Source organism: Caloenas nicobarica, chromosome 2 (genome assembly GCF_036013445.1).
Source record: "Caloenas nicobarica isolate bCalNic1 chromosome 2, bCalNic1.hap1, whole genome shotgun sequence".
Classification (NCBI taxonomy): domain Eukaryota; kingdom Metazoa; phylum Chordata; class Aves; order Columbiformes; family Columbidae; genus Caloenas; species Caloenas nicobarica.
In genome coordinates, this window is record NC_088246.1 from 97,457,132 (window position 1) to 97,479,394 (window position 22,263).

General features: G+C 42.7%; 1 protein-coding gene across 23 annotated transcripts in view; it reads left to right on the forward strand.

Annotated features, from left to right (window-relative positions):
* Window positions 1-22,263, forward strand: part of LOC135986103 (poly(rC)-binding protein 3-like) — a 525,102-nt gene that overhangs the window by 486,161 nt on the left and 16,678 nt on the right. For 19 of the 23 annotated variants that reach the window (XM_065629897.1, XM_065629900.1, XM_065629902.1 and 16 more), the window contains 5 exons: window positions 1,469-1,612; window positions 6,544-6,600; window positions 7,111-7,186; window positions 9,014-9,066; window positions 19,380-19,549. In XM_065629897.1, the coding sequence (XP_065485969.1) occupies window positions 1,469-1,612; window positions 6,544-6,600; window positions 7,111-7,186; window positions 9,014-9,066; window positions 19,380-19,549 (500 nt within the window). Of the gene's footprint in view, window positions 1-1,468; window positions 1,613-6,543; window positions 6,601-7,110; window positions 7,187-9,013; window positions 9,067-19,379; window positions 19,550-20,794; window positions 21,324-22,263 lie in introns of those variants that run through there. The other 4 variants (XM_065629899.1, XM_065629898.1, XM_065629895.1 and 1 more) reach the window with 4 other exon arrangements.

Genomic DNA, 22,263 nt, shown 5'->3' on the forward strand with positions numbered 1-22,263 from the left:
TTGGTTTTTTTCCTAAATCTAGTCAATAGCTGTGTCATTATGATCTCTGACAGCCTACTGTGCTGTTATTCTTTAAAGAGGGGAGAAACAGGAGAGTATTTGTGACAGCCCTGTTGGTTGGTTGGAAGTATGCAATAGATCAAAATGGCACACAGCCTTTGCATCAAAATGTCATAAAACCTAATGCAAATAAAAGCATAAAAATTAATAAATCCCCTGTGTTTAACTGGGGAAAAGTGAGTCTTGCTTCATTTTTTTAACTACTGTGAAGAAGGAATTTCTTTATAAAAATGCAAGAAAACAGAAAGAAAATATAAAAAAATTATTTTAGTTTGTTAGAAATGGAGTTCATGATGGCAATAGTTATCAGCTCTGTGAATACAGTGTATAGTCTGCTGTACAACTGACATTCATGGAATGAAGAGTTATTTGCTAAAGAAGATGAGTGAAGCCGCTTCTCAAAACTAGAGAGACACAGTCCTATTTTGCCACAGGTTGAGCCACTTTTTAAATAGCATTTAAAATTTTGACATAAGAAGTACTTAGTTTTAACACAAGTCAAAACACAAGCAGCGCTAAGAAGACACCGGCTTAACTAGAGTTTGCTTCCTCAAACGTTTAAATAACTCAGAAAATTTATGTGCTATAATTTGCAGCATATATTTATTTTGGCAACAAACACTTTCATTGACATAAACCAGCTAATAATATTACATTAATTAACGGAAGTGATATTATTTTTACCTTCTTTGGTTGTAGTTAATGCCCTGAAACCAGGGCACCATTCTGCTAGGTGTTGCACAGACGGTTTGAAGCTTTTTTTTACAAGCAGGTGATTCTGTTTTATCGATGAGGAGAAAGTTAGCTTTAGTCAGGGGTTTTCCCTTTGGGTCCCTGCCTTCGTCTACAGGGAACAAACTCTCTTTCCATGCATTAAGAAGGCCATGGTTACAGTCCTGCTGAAGCCAGGAGGATTTTTCTTCAACCTTTCAGCTCAGCCAGGCAAAATGCAGGATCAGGCCGGTCATTTGCAATTGAACAACTGACTTGAGTTAGTAAAAGGAGAAACCTTGATGAGTAGCAGTGTAGGAAAGAAGAGAAGTAGGAGATGTGCTCTGTGTTAACAAAGTGGGCTAGATTCTTCCAAAACCTCAACAAATTTCAAAATTGCGCCCATGTTTCCTGAAATGCCTTGACATGCTTAATGAAGCTTCATAGCTTCACCCATGGAAGCCACAAGAACCAGCGCTGCCAGGTTTGGCTGTGCAGTTGGGACCTCAGCTCTTCCTCTGGAAGGCCAGACAACCGGCCTCCATCTTGCTTTTGGGCTGATGGGGCGGAGGGCAAGGTGGGGTGGGCTGGGTTAGCTGCATGCCTTGTTGTCTGAAGCGACCAAGATAAGGAGTGATCTTTTTAACAGAGCTCTGCTTCATTATGCATTTTGATCGTTTTGTGTTTTTGTCTACAGTCCCCACCCAAAGGTGCCACCATCCCCTACCGTCCCAAACCTGCCTCTGCACCTATCATTTTTGCAGGTGGCCAGGTAAGAGCAGACACCATTTTGGCTTCAGCTGGAAACCACACCGTCTTGGCCCAACCTCAGCCAGCGCCTGTTAGTTTTCAACATTTACTCTTTTTTGCCTGGTATAGTATTGATGTGCTTTGTCTACTCTGTGTGCTTGTAGTTGGCAGGAAAGGGAGACACTGCATTGCAAACTTGACACAAAATTCTGATGACTGGTATTTTACCAAAATTTAAAGTTTTCTTCTGTGATTAAGAAAAGCTTGCCTTTCTGCAAATCGAGAGGTGTCCAAATGAGATGCTCCCTGAGTGGGACAAAATTAATTATTGTAGGGGTTGTTTTCTTCACTCTTAACTTGCAGCTCCATCAGCAGTATAAGCAGTTTTGTCACCCTGTCAGAGATTATCAAACAAAGCTGCTCACAAAATGCATGATTTTTTCTCTCATAGTTTTCTTATTTTTTAGGACCAAATAGTGTGTTTTGCAGCAAAAATTTGCACACATGTAATTCCAGCTGCTTATAGTTCCTCAGGACCTAGTAGCAATGGGGTTCTGAGGTTAAAGGAACTGTATACATGCAAGTGCAGACCTTCCCAACCATGGTGTGCAACAGCCTGACTGATAACACAGAGCTTTCTTGTTTTGTTTTGTTTCACACAGTGGTTTTGATGATTCCCCCTTCATTTTAAGCTATATCAGTCAGAGTTCTCATCTGCCCTTAAAACCCCAAATGCAATGTGGGTCTTCCTTGCCTTTTGATAATGCTCTGAAATGGATCTGCAACATGCCACGAAGACATGGCGGTAATTAGCTCTGCCATCATCTGTTGCAGGGAGAATGCAGTTTTATTAAGTCGTGAGCCAGCAATGAGCACAGCTGATATGTACCCTAAAAACACCGCAGGAGGCTCACAAAGGAAACCCATATAGCCAACAGGCTAAGAGCAGCGATGCGCAGATATGTGCAAAGGTGGAGGAGTGATATTCTGCAAGCCCTGCCCAACCCAAGGAGAAACTGATCTCCTAAATCTGGCCTAGAGGAAGGCAGCCGTCTCTGTACTTGAGATTCATGTATGATAAGCCCCTCTGGCAGTGAGGCACCCCCACTCAGCCAAATATTTTCCCCTGTATAATGGCAAGGCCCCTTTTTAAGCAGTTACCCAGTGGGAAGAGCCACTCACGTGCATGGTGGAACATCCACAGGCAGGTCCCACCTCCCCTCCCATTAGTCCAGCCCAAGTCATCGCCATGTCATGGGATATGAGGTGTGAGACCATGTGTCACCCCAGTAGGCAATTCAAAGGTCATATGAGAAGCCAGACACGGGGTTCCTGGTGGGGCTGCTGGTATCAGTGGTGGTGCAGTGACTGGCGCCTCTCCGATCCAACAGTTTGTAAGGAAGCTCCTCCACATCTCAAGCGTACATCAAAGCACCATTGCTTCCTACAGGTGCTTGTAATGAGCTTTCTCTGAATTTTTGTCTCAGAGTTTTACTTTCTACTCTGTAATGATACATTGTGATGTATATCCAGATTTTCATAATCTGGATGTAGTAGCTTTCAGTTCCTGTTGTTCAAGGCTACCACTCTTAGTTGCCTTGAAAATAAGAAATCTGCTTCCTTAGTGACCAAAGTTGAACTGAAATTTAAAATAATTTGCCAGAAATTGGTCTATGACTGAAAGTTCAAAATCATTTACTCCATATATATATCAAGTTTACACTGCAGTGCTTTCCTTTAAGAATATGTGTGTGTACATATGCAGCAGTCCGTGCTACCAGTATTGTAATTGCCACTATCTTCAAAGATTATCTCTGTATGTGATTACTCAAAAATATTGAAACTGCTAGAGTGATTTGAGCAGTTCGTATAAATAATTGAAAGTGTCCTATTTTAAGGCCAAACAGCTCTTTTCATCTTCAGTTCTATCAGTTAAAAAGTGTTCTCACTTTTCTAATGCAACCTTGTTGCTGTGAGAAAGAGTGTAGGAGACAGGCACTTTCTGTGTGCTTTGAATTTAGTCTGTGACTGAGCAAACTTTGTAAGAAAAAGCCTAAGGAGTACTTGGGAGTCAGTAGGGAAGGACACTTTAACAAATTTTCACAAGTGGATATTGATACTGAAAATAAAATTTTATCAGCAGTGTTAATTCTACCCAAACTTTTGGCTACGGTATCGGAAGTTATGTTTTCATTCTAAATTACACCATGGCTACCTTGAAAGGTTTTGATTTGTTTAATGCTTGCATAGCAAACAACACTAGCAAAATCACATTTCCAGTTTTCCTTAATAAGTTGGGGTTCTTCTGCTTTAAGTATAGCTTTTAATTCTCTTGTGCTTCTTCGATACAGCGTTGCATAACAGTACTAAAAGGAAATTCCTGAACACTGTCCTTGCCCTGCTCTGCCCCTTACCAATATTTAGCATATGCAGTGATTAAAAATGAAAAAATCCAACACTCCTGCCTGATGGAAACAAATGGGAAATTTCTACCAACTGTGCTATGTTGCTGTTTGAATGGGTACTTATAGGGTACAGCTTTGATTCATGCCTCATAGCAATTTTACAGTTTAAATTGAGGAAGATTTGCAGACCAAGTCGTTCCTGTGTCAGTATGACAGTAGGAAAGTTGCCTTTGACTTTGATGGGACCAGACCCATAGCTCATGTCCTTAGTGAAACGTTACAGTACAGATGTCTCTGTAGCCTCTACCAGGCTTGTGCCTGGCGTGCCTCAGCCACGGAAGGGCACAGTTCCTCTGCAAAGGGATAAAGCAGTTAAAGACAGTTTTTCTCAATCTAAATCAATCAACTGACCTTTTGGGAGCCTAAGAAGTGAAGAGCTTTTTTTTTTTTTTTTACTGGGAAAGAAAATTCAAGACCATCGTGTTCATGATGCCCTGATGGTCTTCATTGACAACCAAATAAAGGCTAGATTGAGCTCTGAATGTTCATTTTTTTGGTTATTTCTCCCATTTGTTTGCTTCCTCATATGTATACATGGAAGTATGAGGGAGCAGAGCGATGAGGAAAGGGGTGACTTCTGTTAGGTTCACTGCTGGTTTTTTTGCAGTGGTTTCTTTCTGATTTGCAGACCATCACTTGGGAAGCACCCATGTAAAAAATATTTAAAGTAAAGCCATGATCAGAAAGGACTTGTGATCTAGCACAGAGGCCCAGAGACCAAAGTGTGGTTTCCAAACCTGCTGTTTGCCCATGGACCTAAGCCCCTGCCCAGCACTGTTTCCAGCTGTAACCTCCCTGAGGCCACACACAGAGCCCCTGCTCAGCAAAGCAGCATCACATCTCCTTAAGGTTGTCCTCGTTTGGTGAAACAAACACATGCTTTTCTTGCTTGAACACATGCTTGCTTAAGACTCCACTGATGGCAGTGATCACTTGTTTCAGTGGACTAAAACCTTTTCTTGTCATTTTTAAACCATCAGTAATGACCATCCCCTGTAGATGCATTTGGGTATATTTGCCCATGAGCATCCCATTGAACCCAGTCACACACTTCTGTCTGAAAACTGTTCATGTGCATAATGTTAGCCAGATTGCAGCCTGGCTTTATAACTAATTTAAAAACGAAGTGAAATGTTTCTTCTCCAGGAGGGAAATCCTGCTGCAAAAATGTGCATCAAGCAGTTGAGGCATTAAAGGTTTTAATATCTGAACTCTATTAAATGAATTGTTTTATCATTTGCAGACGATTCATTACTTTCTAAGAGGTCTTTTGTCAAATAAGCATTTTGCCAACTAAGCTAATGAGCTCTGTTCCTGTTTATAATTCTCCCACTACAAATATTTATACATTATAATTTGTCTTTCTGCTTTCCTGCCTGCCTAAGCACAAGCACATTAAAATTTTTCTGACACGTCATTCCTTTCAGAAAACCCTACAGGATATAATAGAAAATCATAAACTCTCTATAGTTTTTTCTTTGTAGGCCATTACACAGAGTTGAACAGAGCCAGCAGGAGAGACAAAGGGCTGTGCTAACTGGTGCCAGACATGTCACTGTGTCCCTTCTCATGTGCTTGTTTTGCCTCCTACACCTTACCCCAGCATTGCCAGAAGTGATGCCAGAAACTCTACCCCTTGCACTGCTCTTGTGGTGCAGAGGCTGGATTTGGAAGGGGGACATGTGGCTTCTTCTGGAACAGGCTTCCCAGAGAGGTTGTGGAGTCTCCTTCTCTGGAGACGTTCAAAACCCGCCTGGACACATCCCTGTGCAATCTGCTCCGGGTGAACCTGCTTTAGCAGGTGGGTTGGACTAGATGATCTCCAGAGGCCCCTTCCAACCCCAACCATTCTGATTCTGTAGAAGACCACCATGCTGGGGTTCTCCATCATGCTCCTATCTCCAGACTGGTGTGCTGACCCGCTGCCCAGGCACTGCAGGACAGGCTGCCATGCAGCACATGTGCTCACCTACCTGCTGGCATGGCAGATGGGGGCACGGGCCCCATGAGGTGCACCGGGACACACGTTTGCTGGCATTTAGCATCTGTGGCTGTCACTAGCCAGATGAGGTGGCTGAGAGCCATCTGGCATGTGTCCCCGCCAATGGCAGTCAGGAGCTGGGTGGCAGGGCACCCCCTGGGCAGGTCTGCCCCATCCTTGCTGCCCCCCTTGCTGCTTTGATGTCAGGGTCTCCCTGCACGTTATGTGTAGCACTGGGAGGGGAAGCAACTGCCCCCCGTGTTCCTTGACCCCAGCTCTGCTCCCAGGAGATGGAGCTGCACTAAAGAGAGGTCCTGAGGACCAAGGTCATCAGAGCTCGGGCAGCAGCACTTGGCATCCCTTGCTTGCAAGGGGTACATGGGCAGCCCAAGAGAGACCTTTCCATACCATGCCAAGCGTTATCAGGCAGCACAAGACAATTAAGATTCGCTCAGCATTGGAGGTGATGTGGGTGGCGTTTGCCTGGGGAGCCAGGAGGAGCTTTTCTGATGAGAACAGGAACCCTGCTTGTCCTACCTGACTGACCTGTGTCTTACCTGTGCTTGTTGTTTTCAGGCGTTCACGATCCAGGGGCAGTATGCCATCCCTCATCCAGACGTGAGTCCAGCGCATGTAAATTACTCCCTTTTTCTTCCTTTCCCTCTTATTTGTTCTGGGCAACATTTGCTTTCTACAGTTAGCGATAAAGACACGGCCTAAGGACACCTTTCCTGAACAACACACTGTATAGCCAAGTGTTAGCTCAGCTGCAAGTCTTCCTTTGTCTAATAATTGCTAGAAAGTACAATGGCCCAGGAACAAATGACAGTTATCTTGGTCTTTTTTGCATGTGATATATTTGAGTTCTTTTAATATGTGATTCTATGATAATTAGTTAATATTAACAATAGCCATTACATGTAATAACAGTAGAGATGTCATTTATAACCAAGTTTGGGTTTTGGTTTTGTTTTTTAGTTTTCATTTTTTATTTTCTCTACAGTAGATTAGAATGAATAATTAAACATTTTTCTTTTCAATATAATTTTAATTAATCCAGTTTTAGAACATGTAAGATGGTTTCTCTGCTCTGAAATAATTCCATTTGATTGGTTAGTTCTAATTTCCCATCCTGCCCTGCAGTTGACCAAGCTTCACCAGTTGGCTATGCAGCATCCCCCCTTTACTCCCCTTGGGCAGACCACCCCTGGTTTCCCTGGTACGTACCCATGACCCCCTGGGGAAGTCCTTCTTCTTAACAGCTTTGTTTCCCGTGGTCATTACATCATTTTAATATTAAATGTGGTAAATGACCAGAGATCCTTCTGTTTTCACACATTAATCTCTGTTCTTCCCCTGCCTCCCTATGCCTCTGTTGCAGTTCCTTTCATCATTACTAAAACATGCTTTGTTTGTTTCATTTGTTTAATCAAAACTGCTTCATTTGTGCCATTGGCTAAAAGCTCTGAGTTTCTTTTATTCAGTCCTTGTAAAGTTATGATGTACCATACAGTATGTACCAGTCAGCCCTGAGTGAAGTACTTGGGCGTGCATCTTGTGAAATTTCCCATTTGGTAACACGTTCATAAAGAAGTAAACATAGGAAAACAGTATGTAATCATGGTACAGAAATACTGATTAAAGAAATTACTGCATGCTGAAACTCGAACTCCTTGCAGAGCCAAATGTCTTAAGAGCATCTGTAATCATCAGTGCTGGGACAAGTACCTCTTTTCCTACTAGATATGCAGATATGGCTACAAAATGCAATGCAAATTTAGTTAAATTAAGGACTGCAAATTTGGCCCATACTTATTAAAACTGAAGCTGAATTTTTGATTCAAGAGTGAGAAGTCAATTTACCCTGCAATAAATCATTTTCACTGTACTTCACTACATAGATGGTTGACATCTAAAAACTTCACGAAACAGAAGTACCTATGTACTGGTACATGCTTTGTATGGTAAATAACATTTTATCACGTACATCAAATTCTATGAGCAACTTGATTTTTTTATATTCAATGTAAAACAAGCATATGCAACTCTTAATATAAACAAAAATAAGATGTAGGTGAGACACTTTTTTGTAAGAGTATTTCTTTTCCATATTTTCTAGTTGGAAATTAGTATTTTTGGTATGTCTTTACAGATAATAATAATAACAACAACAACAACAAACACCAAAAAAGAGAAAAAAAGAGAAAGAGAAATTATATCCAAAATATATTTTGGTTTTTTCATGATGTATCTGATAAAATATCTACAAGTAATACTAAATTACCTTTCCTAGCTTTATGTTTTCCTTATTCTTGTCATTAACATACTGCTCCTTAATCTTCTCCTGCTTATATTTGTGAGATGTATGTTTCTGTAAAGTTCCTCTGTGTTAGAGCAGTAATTCCATTTTTCCTGAGCATTTTCCTTTTGTCCACCCAATTTACAAACAAATGTATGCAGCTTAGAGTATTTTGTACATTTCCCTTCAAAAATTACCCTTCCCAACATTTCTTCAGCAGCTAATCCCACATGTAATTCCCAAATTTTCCTCGGTTAATTTCCTCATCCTTATTTTAATTTATTAATTTTTCTTTTTTCATAGCTATGTATTTTGTTCTGCTAATTGTTAGTTTGACTTCCACTTTCATTTTCCATATTCTAGAACTCCTGGTAGACAGGTCAAATTTCAGCCATCCATTACTTTCTCAATCGATGTGCTAACAACAGACTTCAGAGACCGTTTTTAGGGGAAACCCTTCATTTTCTAGAAGCTTTTTATGACCCTGTGGAATCTCATGCGACATTTGTTGCTTTGGTGGGTTAAAGGTTGATTAAAACAAGACTCATTTGAAATTAGTCCAGCCCTCTGAGTTTTGCATCTCTTGCTTTCTTTTCCATTTCGCTAGCAATTCTCTATTTTTCTTTGCTCCTCTCTTTTTACTTTTTTTCCTTCTCTCTGTATGTTTCCTTCTTTAAAATATCATTTATTGTGTCTTCCCTTCTTGCAAACAACTGACGTGAGATTTTCCCTCTGTCCCCTGAATAGGACTGGATGCCACTACTCCAACCAGTTCCCATGAACTTACTATTCCCAATGATGTAAGTGGACCAATAGTCAGTGTCACTTTCTCTTCTCTGGCTCCTCTGCCACATCTCATCTTTGCTTGATTTGTAAGCTCTAGTCCTCAGAATAAACCATACAGCATTTAGTCTGGGGAGGGGGCATTAGGGTGGCACTAGCACAGGTTGTCTCAGCAGAAGAGTTAAAGGGGATGGAAAAATGTGCAGCTTGTGCCACTCTGGTCTCTGCTGTACCCCGCATGTACCCAAGGCAGTATTTTTTTCTGAGCAAAAAAGCTACTTCAGTTATGTAAAATGCAATATAAGAGCTTATTGGAAAAAAAAACAAGGGCTAAAAGCATTCCTGCTCCAGCAACTCTGAACCGGCTATGATTGACAGACTCAGTCTCCATGAGCCACATGGTGCTGAATCTTAAAAGAGCTACTCTAAGTGCCCAACTGACACGCTGCACGTCATATAAAAATGCCTTCCCATTTTATTCACTTTCATTGCAAATGGGGTTTTTTTTCAGTTTTCATTAGAAATGAGTCACGTGGAAAATGGAAGATTTCCCCTCCAGTGAAAAATGCTTTCAACCATGAGTGGGATCACAAATAGCAATTATATTACTTAAGACATACTTACAATATTGTGTAAGCCCTATTAAACTTGGTGGCAATGATTTACAGTAAGAAAAAAATACAGAATAACAAAGAAGTGAAGGTAAATCTTTTATGAGTTCTGTGAGTTTGTAAGCTTTCTGTTACATAAAAGATACCCTGCTGATTTGTCAGTACCTGCTTTATAACCCAATTTATCGTATGTTAAGAATTTTATGGGAGAACCGTATTTATCCTTACAGTGCAAGTTTTTTTTAATCTCAGTTTCAGGCAGATGTTGTTCTTGCTATCAGTGATATAAATCCAAGGTCACTCTTCTCACTTCACTTCTTTCAGGATTCATAGCAGAGAATGAGAGGGAGAAATTTGGCCTTGTGTCCTGTAGTACAATGGAAAATTTAAAAAATAAATGTTTCTCATCTAGGAGGTATGAAAAGCCCTGGCTCAGCACTATCATCTGAGAAACAAGTACAGATCCATGTGCTGTTTCCAACAGAAGGTTTTTCTGGCTACACAGTGCCTGTCTTCTTGTTGTTGCTAAAGGAGCAAAACCAAGACAAGAATGGGGTCAGGCTCAGCAACAGCTCGCAGGGGCTCTAGAGGTGGTGAAAGGGAGCTCTGATGTCTGTACAGTGTCAAGGTGTGCAGTAAAGGACCAAAAGGCTGGAGTGCTGCCCACATTTGCTTGTGTCTGCGTCTATGTGTCTGTGTGTGCACCTCTTGTGTCCTGTTGGGCATCAGGGGCTGCTTGGGAATTTTGTAGGAGAAAAACTGTTTTCCCCATGCATCTCCCCGAGACATTTGCTCTGCCCATGCCCTGGGCTGTTGGCACTGCCCCACCAGGCTGCTCTTGGGCTGCCTGGGTACCATCCCTGGGGTCTCCTGGCATAACCGTGCATCCTGGTGTCCCACAGCCCCATCGCTGCTGCAGCAAGGCTGCTCTTCAGGCAGCCCCTAGGCTAGAAATGAGGAGGCGAGGGAGCCAGAGGGACACAGAACAGAGATGGAGTTGGGTGAGGAGGCACCAGCACCTGTGTTTCGTGTGTGCCCCATCAGTCGGGCGCTGCGCACGGAGAGAGGTCAGAGCAGGAGTGGGCAAAGGGGATGCAGTGGCAGCAGCAGTTGTGCAGTAAAGCCAACAGAGGTAGTTTGATTTCACTTTCATCTCCTAATCCTGGTGTTGACAGACAGGCAGTCAGTGTGGCATGGTGATTGTTCACCTGGTTGAAGGTGAAGGAAGCTGCAGCCCCAGAGCTGCCTATGGCCAGTCCCCAGCCTGCCCCGACCCCAGGGATCGACCCCCTGTGCTGTATCAGTCCTGCAGCTTTCTCATCATACGTGCTTACGTGTGCAGAAGTCCAGCATGCATGAGAAGAATGAGACTTGCAAATATCTACATGCTCTGCAGCTACTAGATAAGTCAGTCTGTATCTGCCTATGTGCTACACTTATTTTTAAAAAATCAAGATAATGATAAGCACCTGAAGCCAAAACCTCAGTAAGAATCCGATGGAGTGAAATCACACATAAGGAGAATAAGGAGCTCAGACTTTAGCCAAGTAGATGTTAATAGCCATTTACAATTTGCATAGCTTCATATTAAAAAAAAATTTCCTTACTCCCTCTGGCCTTTAGGCAGTAACAGAAAATTTTTCTTCTGTTATTAATAATTACTGTAGCAACATCATGCTGCTTTCTTCATAAAGTGTGCTGGTAATTGCAACTAACCTGTTGCTAAATAACAAAGAGATATCAGAGAACAAAGAAATGCATTTTACGGAAAGCTATTTTCCATATGCTAAAAAGCCCAGGCTTCATCTCCAAATGGTAAATTCAGAAGATTTGCCTTTATAGGTTTTCTTAGAACTTCTGGATATCCCCAAAAAGAGAATATAAGGCACATTTCTCCACGTCCCTCTCAGAAGTCACTTTTTTCCATATCTAGTATCTCCTTTTCCTCATCAAAACCTCTTATAGAGGTATCTGGTTGCCTTTCTTTCCTTGCTGGGATCCTGCTGGGCCTTCTGCTGCTGTGCAAATTATACAATATAGGTGTCTTTCACACATATCCCAGAATAAAGTGGTGTAACAGTGTCAGGTCCTGAAGGGAACAGAAGGGATGATATCCCTTGGTGCAGCTGATTGGGAACAGATAACAGATGTCTTAAGATTTTGTGATCCAATCATTCAAAACGGCCATTGAGAGTAAATGAACAAACCAATAATTTAAAGATTCTTATTAAAAATTATGCATATTTTGCATATATATGGGAGAGGCAAGCAGAAGCAACTAACAGGAAAACAACTTCCCCCTCAGGAAACATCACTAACATTTTAAGAAAGCTATAAATCTGATCAATATTCCATAGAAACAGAAATGTCAATCCATCCAAGTCGGAAAAGGCATACTGAAGAGCCACCTTTATTTCCTCATGGAGCCACAAGGACTTGCCTGCAAATGATGTAGGAGGACTCATGTGTACAAAATGCTCTCAGAGCAGCCCACAGTGAAACCCAGTGTTGGCTCCACACAATGCTCCAAGAAGGTCCGTGTGGTACTGCCTCTTCCACCAGTGGTCACTGGGAGGACTGAGCTCTCATCTTTGCAGATCCCAAATCCATCTCCTGCAAGGGGACAACCAGTGCCAGCCCTTAAGGAGAAGACTAGGGCAGCATCGGACTCCAGTTGTGACTTCCATCAAAGCCACCCACCACCTACATGTTACAGGAAAAGTGCACCTTGCCCTCCCTACAGCCCCAGATGGGGAAATCCCTCCTCCAGAAAAGCCCTGAGAACAAATGCCATGTTCTTATAAAACTAAGCTGCTGGCTAAATCTGTCCATGACTCAGAAACTTTCAAGTTGGATGAGATGGTTTAAAATCAATGGTTAAGCAAATACTTAATAATCCACACTAGACATGTTGAGAAAAGTCCTGCAGTAGGGTAAGTCAAAGCACTTCTACTGGAGGCAAAGGACCTGTGGGTTCAGCCTCAATAAATTTACCTCACTGCTGGGTGCCTCTCATGTAACAGAGAAATAATGCCCAGAGCAAAAATACAGAGTTAACCAGATTCTGTCAAATAGGCATGTTTAAGGGAGTGTGTTATCAAAAAAGTCAATTCTATCACTTTTTATATGTTTGCATGTGGCCTGATCTTTGTCTCTCCTTAATCTGAGAAAATGTCAATTCATTCTTCAAGTAGACCTGTCCAGATGAGGTCAAGAATCAGCAGAAAGATTTCACATGTTTAATATCCATCAGAAGCAAAATGAGACCTTTGGTGGAACAAGGTACTTTTGGGAATGAAAAGTAATTTGCCCCAGAGCCACCTATGGCTCACTTTAGGGAACAGGATGGGAACAGATGTCAGGCTCTCAATAAATGGAAATGCACCTAAATTGGCAGAGTCACTTGCATTACAAAACAAGTATTATAATACTTCATTTCTGGAAATGTTTTCTCAGTTTCCTGTGTGCCTTCTGCAAAGCCTGTGAAATCATTATAGTTCAGTTTTTCCATTATCCCGGCAAGGAAGGTGAAGTTGTTTAGCAGTAGTAGTAGTAGTAGTCGTAGTAGTAGCAGCAGCATCATTATCACTGTTTTTTAAGAGGCACAGAGTAGTTAAGCATCTCTTTTCAGGCCATGCAGTAAGTCTGTAAAGAACAGTGATCATACCTCAGATTATATCTGCCTAAAGAGGACTCTGCCCTTAGCTTTTCTAACCCAAAGCTTGTATCTTTATGAAAAGAGATTGAAAAGTCTCCATCATGATGAGCACTTCTTCACTCAACTAACGCAGAGGCTTTGCCAAAGCCACTGGACTTGCTTTGGGTTGGCAGTGGGGTACCACGGGGAACCATGTGTACCTGTGGACAGATATAGTCAACCTCTCTGATCCAAACAGCAGATATCGAGATGCAGAGGCTACTTCCTTGGCCCTTTATAACATCACTATACTCATGATGAGAAAGGAATCTGATTTTTTTACCAGTACTCAAAAAGCAAGTGAGCTCCATGCTACTTTCTGTGACAAAAAATGACTGCAGCATTGGACTTGGATAATAAACCAAAACCTAAAAGTCTAATTGCTCCTAGTGCTGCACAGAAGTATTGCAATGTGATGGACATAGAGGAGCAATCCTGTAGGAAACACGCAGCAGAAAACTGTTTTTATTAGGCTCAATCAGTGACTTTAGGAATATGGGAAAAAATACAGACATTTAGCATTTATATTTAGCATTATGGGGAAGAAAAAGAAAATAAAAGAGAGCAATCTGAATGAGAGATGGCATGGTATATTGGGAAAAATTATCAGCATCAAGAGTTTGAGGTGGGAGAAATCACAGCAGACCTTCCAGTTCCACCCTTTAAGAGTCCAGACTCTTGATTCAGTCCTGCATTGGTACCAGCAGAACTTTACTGAAGGACAGAGTAAAACAAGAAAAAAAGCAGAATTCTGGTTCTTGGAGAAGTCAGGAGGGTGGTCAGCAGAACTGCTACCTTGGACTTCCGGAAGGTAGACTTTGACCTGTTTAGGAGGCTGGTTGGCAGAGTCCATTAGGAGGCAGTCTTGAAGGACAAAGGAGTCCAGGAAAGCTGGTCTCTCTTCAAGAAGGAAATCTTAGAGGCGCAGGAACAGGCTGTGTCCGTGTGCCAAAAGACAAGCTGGTGGTGAAGAAGACCAGCCTGGCTGAACAGAGAGCTTTGGCTGGAACTCAGGATAAGTAATATGATCTTTGGAAGAAGGGGCAGGAAACTCAGGAGAACTACAAGGATGTCATGAGGTTATAAAGGGAGAAAATGAGAAGGGCCAAAGCCCAACTAGAGCTAAGTCTGGCTGCTGCTGTAAAGGCTACAAAAAATGTTTCTATAAATACATCAGCAACAAAACGATGACTAAGGAAAATCTCCATTTTTTATTGGATGTAGGGGACAGCATAGTGACAGGACGAGGGAAAGGCTGAGGTACTTAACGCCTTCTTTGCCTCAGTCTTTAACAGTCAGACCAGCTGTTCTCCAGGTACACAGCCACCTAGGCTGGAAGACAGGGACAGGGAGCAGAGTGAAACCCCAACAATCCAAGGGGAAATGGTTGGCAACCTGCTATACCACTTAGACACACACAAGTCTATGGGGCTGGATGAGATCCACCCAAGGGTTCTGAAGGAGCTGGTGGAGGTGCTCACCAAGCCACTTTCCATCATTTATCAGCAGTCCTGGCTGACTGGGGAGGTCCCAGTTGACTGGAAGTTGGCAAATGTGATGCCCATCTATAAGAAGGGCTGGAAGGCGGGTCCAGGGAATTACAGGCCTGTCAGTCTAACCTCAGTACCAAGGAAGGTCATGGAGCAGATCATCCTGAGTGCCATCATGTGGCACATACAGGACAACCAGGTGATCAGGCCCAGTCAGCATCGGTTTATAAAAGGCAGGTCCTGCTTGACTGACCTGATCTCCTTCTATGACAAGGTGACCTGCTTAGTGGATGAGGGAAAGGCTGTGAATGTTGTTTACCTAGACTTCAATAAAGCCTTTGACGCTCTTTTCCACTGCATTCTCCTGAAGGGACTGGCTGCTCATGGCTTGGACGGGCATACTCTTCACTGAGTAAAGAACTGGTTGGATGGCCAGGCCCAAAGAGTTGTGGTGGATGGAGTTAAATCCAGTTGGCATCCGGTCATGAGCAGTGTTCCCCAGAGTTCAGTATTGGGGCCAGTTCTCTTTAATATCTTTATCAATGATCTGGACAAGGGGATCAAGTGTACCTTTAGTGTGCCCAGGTGGCGAAGGAGGCCAACCTCATCCTGGTTTGTATCAGAAATAGTGTGGCCAGCAGGACCAGGGAAGTGATCATCCCCCTGTACTCAGCAGTTTTGGGCCCCTCAGTACAAGAAAGACATTGAAGTGCTGTAGAGAGTTCAGAGAAAGGCAACGAAGCTGGTGAAGGGTCAGAAGATCAAGCCTTATGAGGAGCAGCTAAGAGAGAAAAGGAGGCTGAGGGGAGACCTTATCGCTGTCTACAACAACCTGAAAGGAGGTTATAACATGGAGGGTGTTGGTCTCTTCTCCCAAGTGACAAGTGATCAGACAAGAGGAAATGGCCTCAAGTTGCACCAGGGAAGGTTCAGATTGGATATTAGGAAAAATTTCTCCACCAAAAGGGTTGTCAGGCATTGGAACAGACTGCCCAGGGATGTGGTTGAGTCACCATCCCCGTAGAGGTGGTGCTTAGGGACATGTTTTAGTGGTGAACTTGGCGGTGCTAGGTTAATCATTGAACTGATACAAGTCAGGTTGCCACTGGCCTTCCTGGGCCAACTGAAATGATTCTATGATTCTGTCATTCTATGCTTCGTGTTTTAGCATTTGTTTGGGCTTTTTTTGGCATGAGGAGAAATGAGGTACACTGAGGTAGGGGAAAACAGATGAGACTCGATGTAGGGAAAGGGAGCAGTTTTTCCCTGGTGCTCACAGTCCAAGAAGGACAGGCCATCAGCTGAAATTTTGAGGTGTACAGACAAATAGTGATATACACAAAACACGAGCAAGCTCTGCAGGTCACTGCTATGGCCCTTCTTGGGTGGCAGAAGGAGAAATGGGTTCAAAAAGAAATTATCAGACACACAGATCATTGAGCATAAAGGCAGAGATACCAGCTGCTGCTCAGATAGCCTGTAAGCCGTAGCTGGGAATTTGGGATGCCAGAGAAAACTTTGTGTTTTACCTCACAATGTTTTTAACCCTTTTTCTCTAAGGGTGTGCTGCTGCCACAGTCAGCGGCAGGCTGTTGAGCAAGGTGCACCTCTGATCTGAGCTGTTGTGCTCAGGTCTTGAGAGTTAAAATGTAAATGCATATACATAAATACATATGTGCATGAGTTTGTATGTATATATGTGCATATTATATATATATGTTATACATATGCATATATGTTGATAGTATATGTCATATAATAGTCTGGTGCCTAGTAGGCTTAGTATAGTCTATAGTAAACTGGGCTCCTCTCTCACATGGGACAGCTTTAACATTTGTTTTATGGAAAATTTCCTCTTGATTTATTCATCTGTAAGTGAGAGTAAGGCTCACTGTATGTTGAGCAAGGAGGTGAGCATCAAAAATAATGAAGCACCTAAAGTCCTTGAAAACAGCTACATGTTTACAGTCCTCCACGTTCCCTAACTCCATCTACTGAGCTTGGAAAAGCAGTGAACTCATGTCTGTGAAACAGGCAACGTTGCATGCAAGGTAGTAACTTCAAAGTCCGGGGAAGTTTGCTTTTAGATGAGGGACTTCTGTGGGACTGAATTACATATGGCCTGCCAAATCATCTTAAATGCCAGCTGCAGAATGACGGCGGGGCAGCTGATGGCGTTAGAAAAGTCAATCTTGAAAAGAGATACCTGTTTGGATGCAAAGTTGTCATGGACTCATCTCGAAGCGAGGCAGGGCAAGTGTTTTTATGTAAAACCAAGTGTCCATGGCCTGATTGATCAAAGCTTTGTAGGTGAAAATCAGTCCCTTGAACCTCTTCCAGAATCCATCAGCTCTTGAATATTCAGATACTGCACAATTGCTACGTAATGGGAAAGGCACTCCAGAAAGAGCACAAGCACCCCTGCACTACTGTCCTCCCTGCATGGCAAATGGGACACGTGATGGGTACCATAACAGCTGATTCACAGAGCCTAAATCCTGGCCACTGCTTCCTGAGATCATCAGTAGCAACAGACTAGATTCTTGACCTGTCACTTCAAGATTGTCATCTCAAAAACTGGTAGATGTTGTTTGTGGCAGGAGGAAATACTGATGGCCTCCACTTCTGGTGGCTAATCCCAAGTCATTCCTGTATCTCAGTGAACATCTCTGGCTAGCAGTCAAGTAAAGACGACTCGAGGCTTTCCTCCCACCCTGTGCTCCATTCTGCTTCTGCAGCAGTGAACACTTCTGACCAGATTTGGGTAAATTACAGCTATGGTATGGCATGCAAATGATTCAAAGGAACAAAATTATGGAAGTCCACCGCCAGATTTTAACAGATAAGAGTGGATCTAGTGCTGCCAACTTTGCTGTACAATGATACTTTCGTAGGACTGCCTTTGCTTTCCTCACACTGATAGCACACCCTGACAAATGCCAAACCCCACCAGTGGCTGGCACTGATGCCACCACCTGTGCTCTGGGTGCTCATCTCTCCTGCTTCCCTTTCACTACGCGCAGACCATGGAGGACGGTGAGACTGAGGCATAGGAAGCGAATGCTTAGGGACCCCCGTGCTGCTCACAGCCAGCATGTGCAGGTGTGTTGGTGCGCACAAGAGCCTCTGCAGCCACACACTATGACAGGTCCTTGGGATAAGGACAGGGAGCTCAGAGAGGCCCTCCTGTTTGAACAGGGTGGGAAATCCTCTGTGTGTTCCCTGAAGCCTTGTTTTTCACCCTCATGGGGGCTTCACTTGTTCTCAGTCTCTCTTTTGGCTGCCTGGGTACCTGCTCTGGCTTTTTGCTTGTCCCTGAGCATGAAGCAAGGATTACACTGCAGGGGGTTCTTCTTTCGATAAACTCTCCGGGCACTGTGAATCTCTTTCTGGCAAGATACTCCACGTACTACAGTAACAGAGATGGTAACACATCAGGGCCCGAAGCAGCAGGAATGGTGGGAGGGAAAGGCAACCTTTCCATCTTGGCACATCCTTCTGCCAAACTGGCAACATCATCCCCGTGTCAACAGTAATGGTAGAGTGAAGTTTCCATTTTTCACCCGTTCTGGCCAGTGCTGAGCTTCGCAGCACCCATCGTTCCTTAACACAAAACAGAAGTCCCCCTCTTCAGCCTTACAGAAGCCAAAATAGCACAGCCTCAGCTGCCTGCTTGGTGCCCACTTGCTTTTGGGGGGGCTCCCTGTGCCAGAGGAGCAACACCCTGGCACAGCCGTAGCACTCCCTTACCCCAGCTGCAGCAGTTACGTGTGCTGCTGAACGCTTTCTCAGGGTCTTGCACACAGCTCCCAAAGCTTGTACCTCCACCAAGAGCACTTAAGCAACCTTGAAAACACTGGTAATTGAAGATAACACCAATGCAATTTTAATTAAAAAATTTGAGGGCATCTAGGGACACACACACACACATACACAACTCAGGCTTGGTTTTATTCAGGAAATAGGAGTTTCGTTAAGTTTCTTTCAAGGAACATAGTTACGGAGTGACAAAATTTCAGCCTCTTCCCATGCCTGCTTCTGCCTGCAGTTACAGAGCTGTAAATCCCACTGACTTCAAAAGGGCCAGTCCCCGGCCAAGCGAGGACCACGTGTCCCCAGGGAGGTCCAGGACAAGCAGCGCCCTGGACCGGCACAAAGCCGGACGGCAGCAGCCGTGGGTGCGCAGCCTGACCCCCAGCCGCTGCTCTTGGCTTGCTGCTGCCGCTGGCGAGTCAGGCTGGGCTGTGGTTCGTATTTGTCAGCACCACGGCACACCGTCGTTTCCTGCCACAAAAGACAGCTAAATAGTCTGATATTGAGTTTATAACCACGTAGCAGCAAAACTCGATCTAGAGATGCATGACCATAGAGCCAATAGACCACACTAGTTATTCCTTCCAAACGGCACAGCAAAAATCTTTTCTTTTGCTACTGAGTCTTTCATAAACATGTTTTTATCAATACTACAAATTGCAGTGAAGTAGTTTTTCCTTGTGTCTGTGGCACTAATCTCAGTCTTTGTCCCGCTCCAGTTAATAGGCTGCATTATTGGCAGACAAGGCAGTAAGATAAATGAAATCAGGCAGATGTCAGGAGCGCAGATCAAGATTGCTAATGCCACAGAAGGCTCCGCAGAACGACAAGTTACAATCACAGGATCCCCTGCAAACATCAGCTTAGCACAGTACCTCATTAATGCAAGGTAAGTTTGCTTTGTAAGTGATAACGCTTCTGCGAGATTGCTCTGCCTGCTCTCCAGCAAATGTCTGTCCTGGATACATCCAGAAAGTTGCTTTGCAGTGTCCATTTTGCATAGTATTATTCCATTCCTAATGATTAGTAAAGCTTATATGGTTAGAACCTGTGTTTCCTGTTGATTTATACAGAAAGCAGCTTAATCCGGTGTGATTCCAGGTACCTGTTGAATAACAAAAGCTGAAAAATCTGAATACTTATATTGGCATCCATCTAAAATATAGGCAGATAAATTGACAGTCATAAATTCTGTAGAAGAAAATACGTTCCACAGACACACTTTACTATCCTGAATGGCAAATGTAGTGAAACAGATTGCAAAACAGATTTAATTTACTAACTGGAAATTGCCACTCAAAGTTGATATTAAACTGACATTTGGTTCCTAAAGAGGCACAAGATTTATTTTTTCAGAGACAGCAACACAAATTTGTAAAAAGCATTCCCTAATGAGACGGGGTGAGAGACTATCTGCTTCTCCACTTTTCAGTGCCAGAACTAATGAAAACACTGGCTGTTTAGCTAAGTCATTGTGATGGCTTAAGTCTCCGTCAGTTTTTATATGATTATTTGGAAAAATATTAAAATTGATGCCACCTTGATTTGCAATAATCCTGAGAAAATAGTGCAATAGATACAGTGCTGTCTGATAGATCTACTTGTAAATGGTGGACCAAGGCAATATATTGTGGGGAGGGGGAGTATCTACGTATTTTATTTCTTTTTTTTTTTTCGTTTTCTTCCCTCCTCCCAAAAAAACCCCACCGTGGTATGAATCAAAGTTTGTGTTTAATTATGTTTGCTGTTAAGGCAGTAGAAAGTATGTGATTTATATGGGGGGGAGGGTGTAGTCATAGCAGGTCTACAGTCTGCTATGGTCCCACCTCCTGTCTAGCTTGGTTCTGTAGTGCACCACTGCAAAGCCACCGTAAATGTCTTAATGGAGGAAAAGGGTGTTTGTCCAGCTCTGTGTTACAGCAAACAAAAATACTACTTTTTATAATTCATCTTGAAAGTGGTTTCCTAGGGAAAGATACATTGAGGGGTGGTGTTGTGAAGCCTAAGATAAGCCGTTTCCAGAATCCTGAAGCAATATACAAATCTTTTGATTTATAATATTTGTAGCAAATATAAGTCACTTCCATAAGCCCTGTAATCAAATAAAAATGTGTTCCCTCCTTTAACCCTTAAGGATATGTTCTTCTCTTGGTGTTCAGGGATTCCCCACACATCGAGACGAGAATAGACCCCTTCATTTTTAGTTGCACAAACATCATATGGCATGCATCTGGATCTCAGAAGATAACAATTTAAGATCTTCAGGACAGCTAAAGCATGCAAATAAAATAATGCACTTATTAACGGAGTTGCGGTGAGTTGCTCACCAGAGACAGAAACTCTAGTGAACAAACCTCTGTTTGACTCACTTTAGAAAAGCCTGGGAACTCTCACACTTCTGTTTACTCCTGTTTAATGATTCTTTTGACGGAATGGGATATATATATATAAGGTCTCTTAACATACTTTTGCAAAGAAGAAAACTTCTCAGCAGCCATATACTACGGATACTCTATCTATACCCTGTGAAACCAGAAACAAACTATTTTCTTCTTGTTGAATTTCTAGATAGAAGTCATTTGTTACCACCATCTACAATAAACCATCATATATTATTATGTACCATGTGTTGAAACTGTACTTAGATGAAGTGACTTCATTTGTAAATGAAGACTTTTAATGTATAATAAATTAAGCTCTAAGGTAACCTAGGACATTAAGGTGGCTTTTTCATTTTAAAAAGTGACACTGTTCTTTTTCCAAGAGAAAGCCCTGTTCAGTTTAGGTGCCACCACAGCAGCACTGCGAGTTTGCGGTTACACTACAGGAAGAACTGAGAAACTCTGAGGCAAGAGGGAGATCTGCTCCAGCTGGGGTTTAGGTGCTCAGGCAGGTTCGGGAGAGGCAGATCAAGGCTGCTGCTGCCTGTGTGTGCTGAGAGCCAATTGCAGTTCATCAGTTCCAACCCTGTCACCAGTACTACCACCTCTCTGAAAGACATTGGCATGAAATAAATAGTGTTGGGGAAGAGCTGAGTGCAGTACCTAGACTGCCCAAGGTATAGTCTGATGTATCAAAATAAGAATTATAATAAGTAAAAGCCATATGAGCCTTCAGGGTAAGGCGGATTTTTTTTTCTCTCCCCGACAAGATCTGTCATTCTTGTGGATTTGGTTTCCAGGGCCAGTATTTCTGCATAAATGTCTCACAGCAGTATAGGATGTAAGAAAACAAACAAACAACCCCACTATCCACTGTATTCCTGAAACAATCTGTGTGTATCTTTAAACTATCCTACAACCAAAATTGCCATCTATAGAATAATTTATCAAGTTGTTTTAAGACTTTTATTGCACTCTGCTGTTGAATATGTACATATACTTTAAATTATAGCTGTATAAATACGTTGATACAATATCAAGACAGAGAGTTCAATCTTTCTAAAGTATCGTCTTGATTCTGTATTGATTACCCGAGCGCTGACCTCTGTATAAGTAGAACATGTCCCAGGTTGTTTGCAGTAGAAGTGTCTTCTTTTCCTGTAAAATCTTCTGTCTCTTAACTGATCTCCATTGTAGTAACTGTATTTTCATTATTCAATTC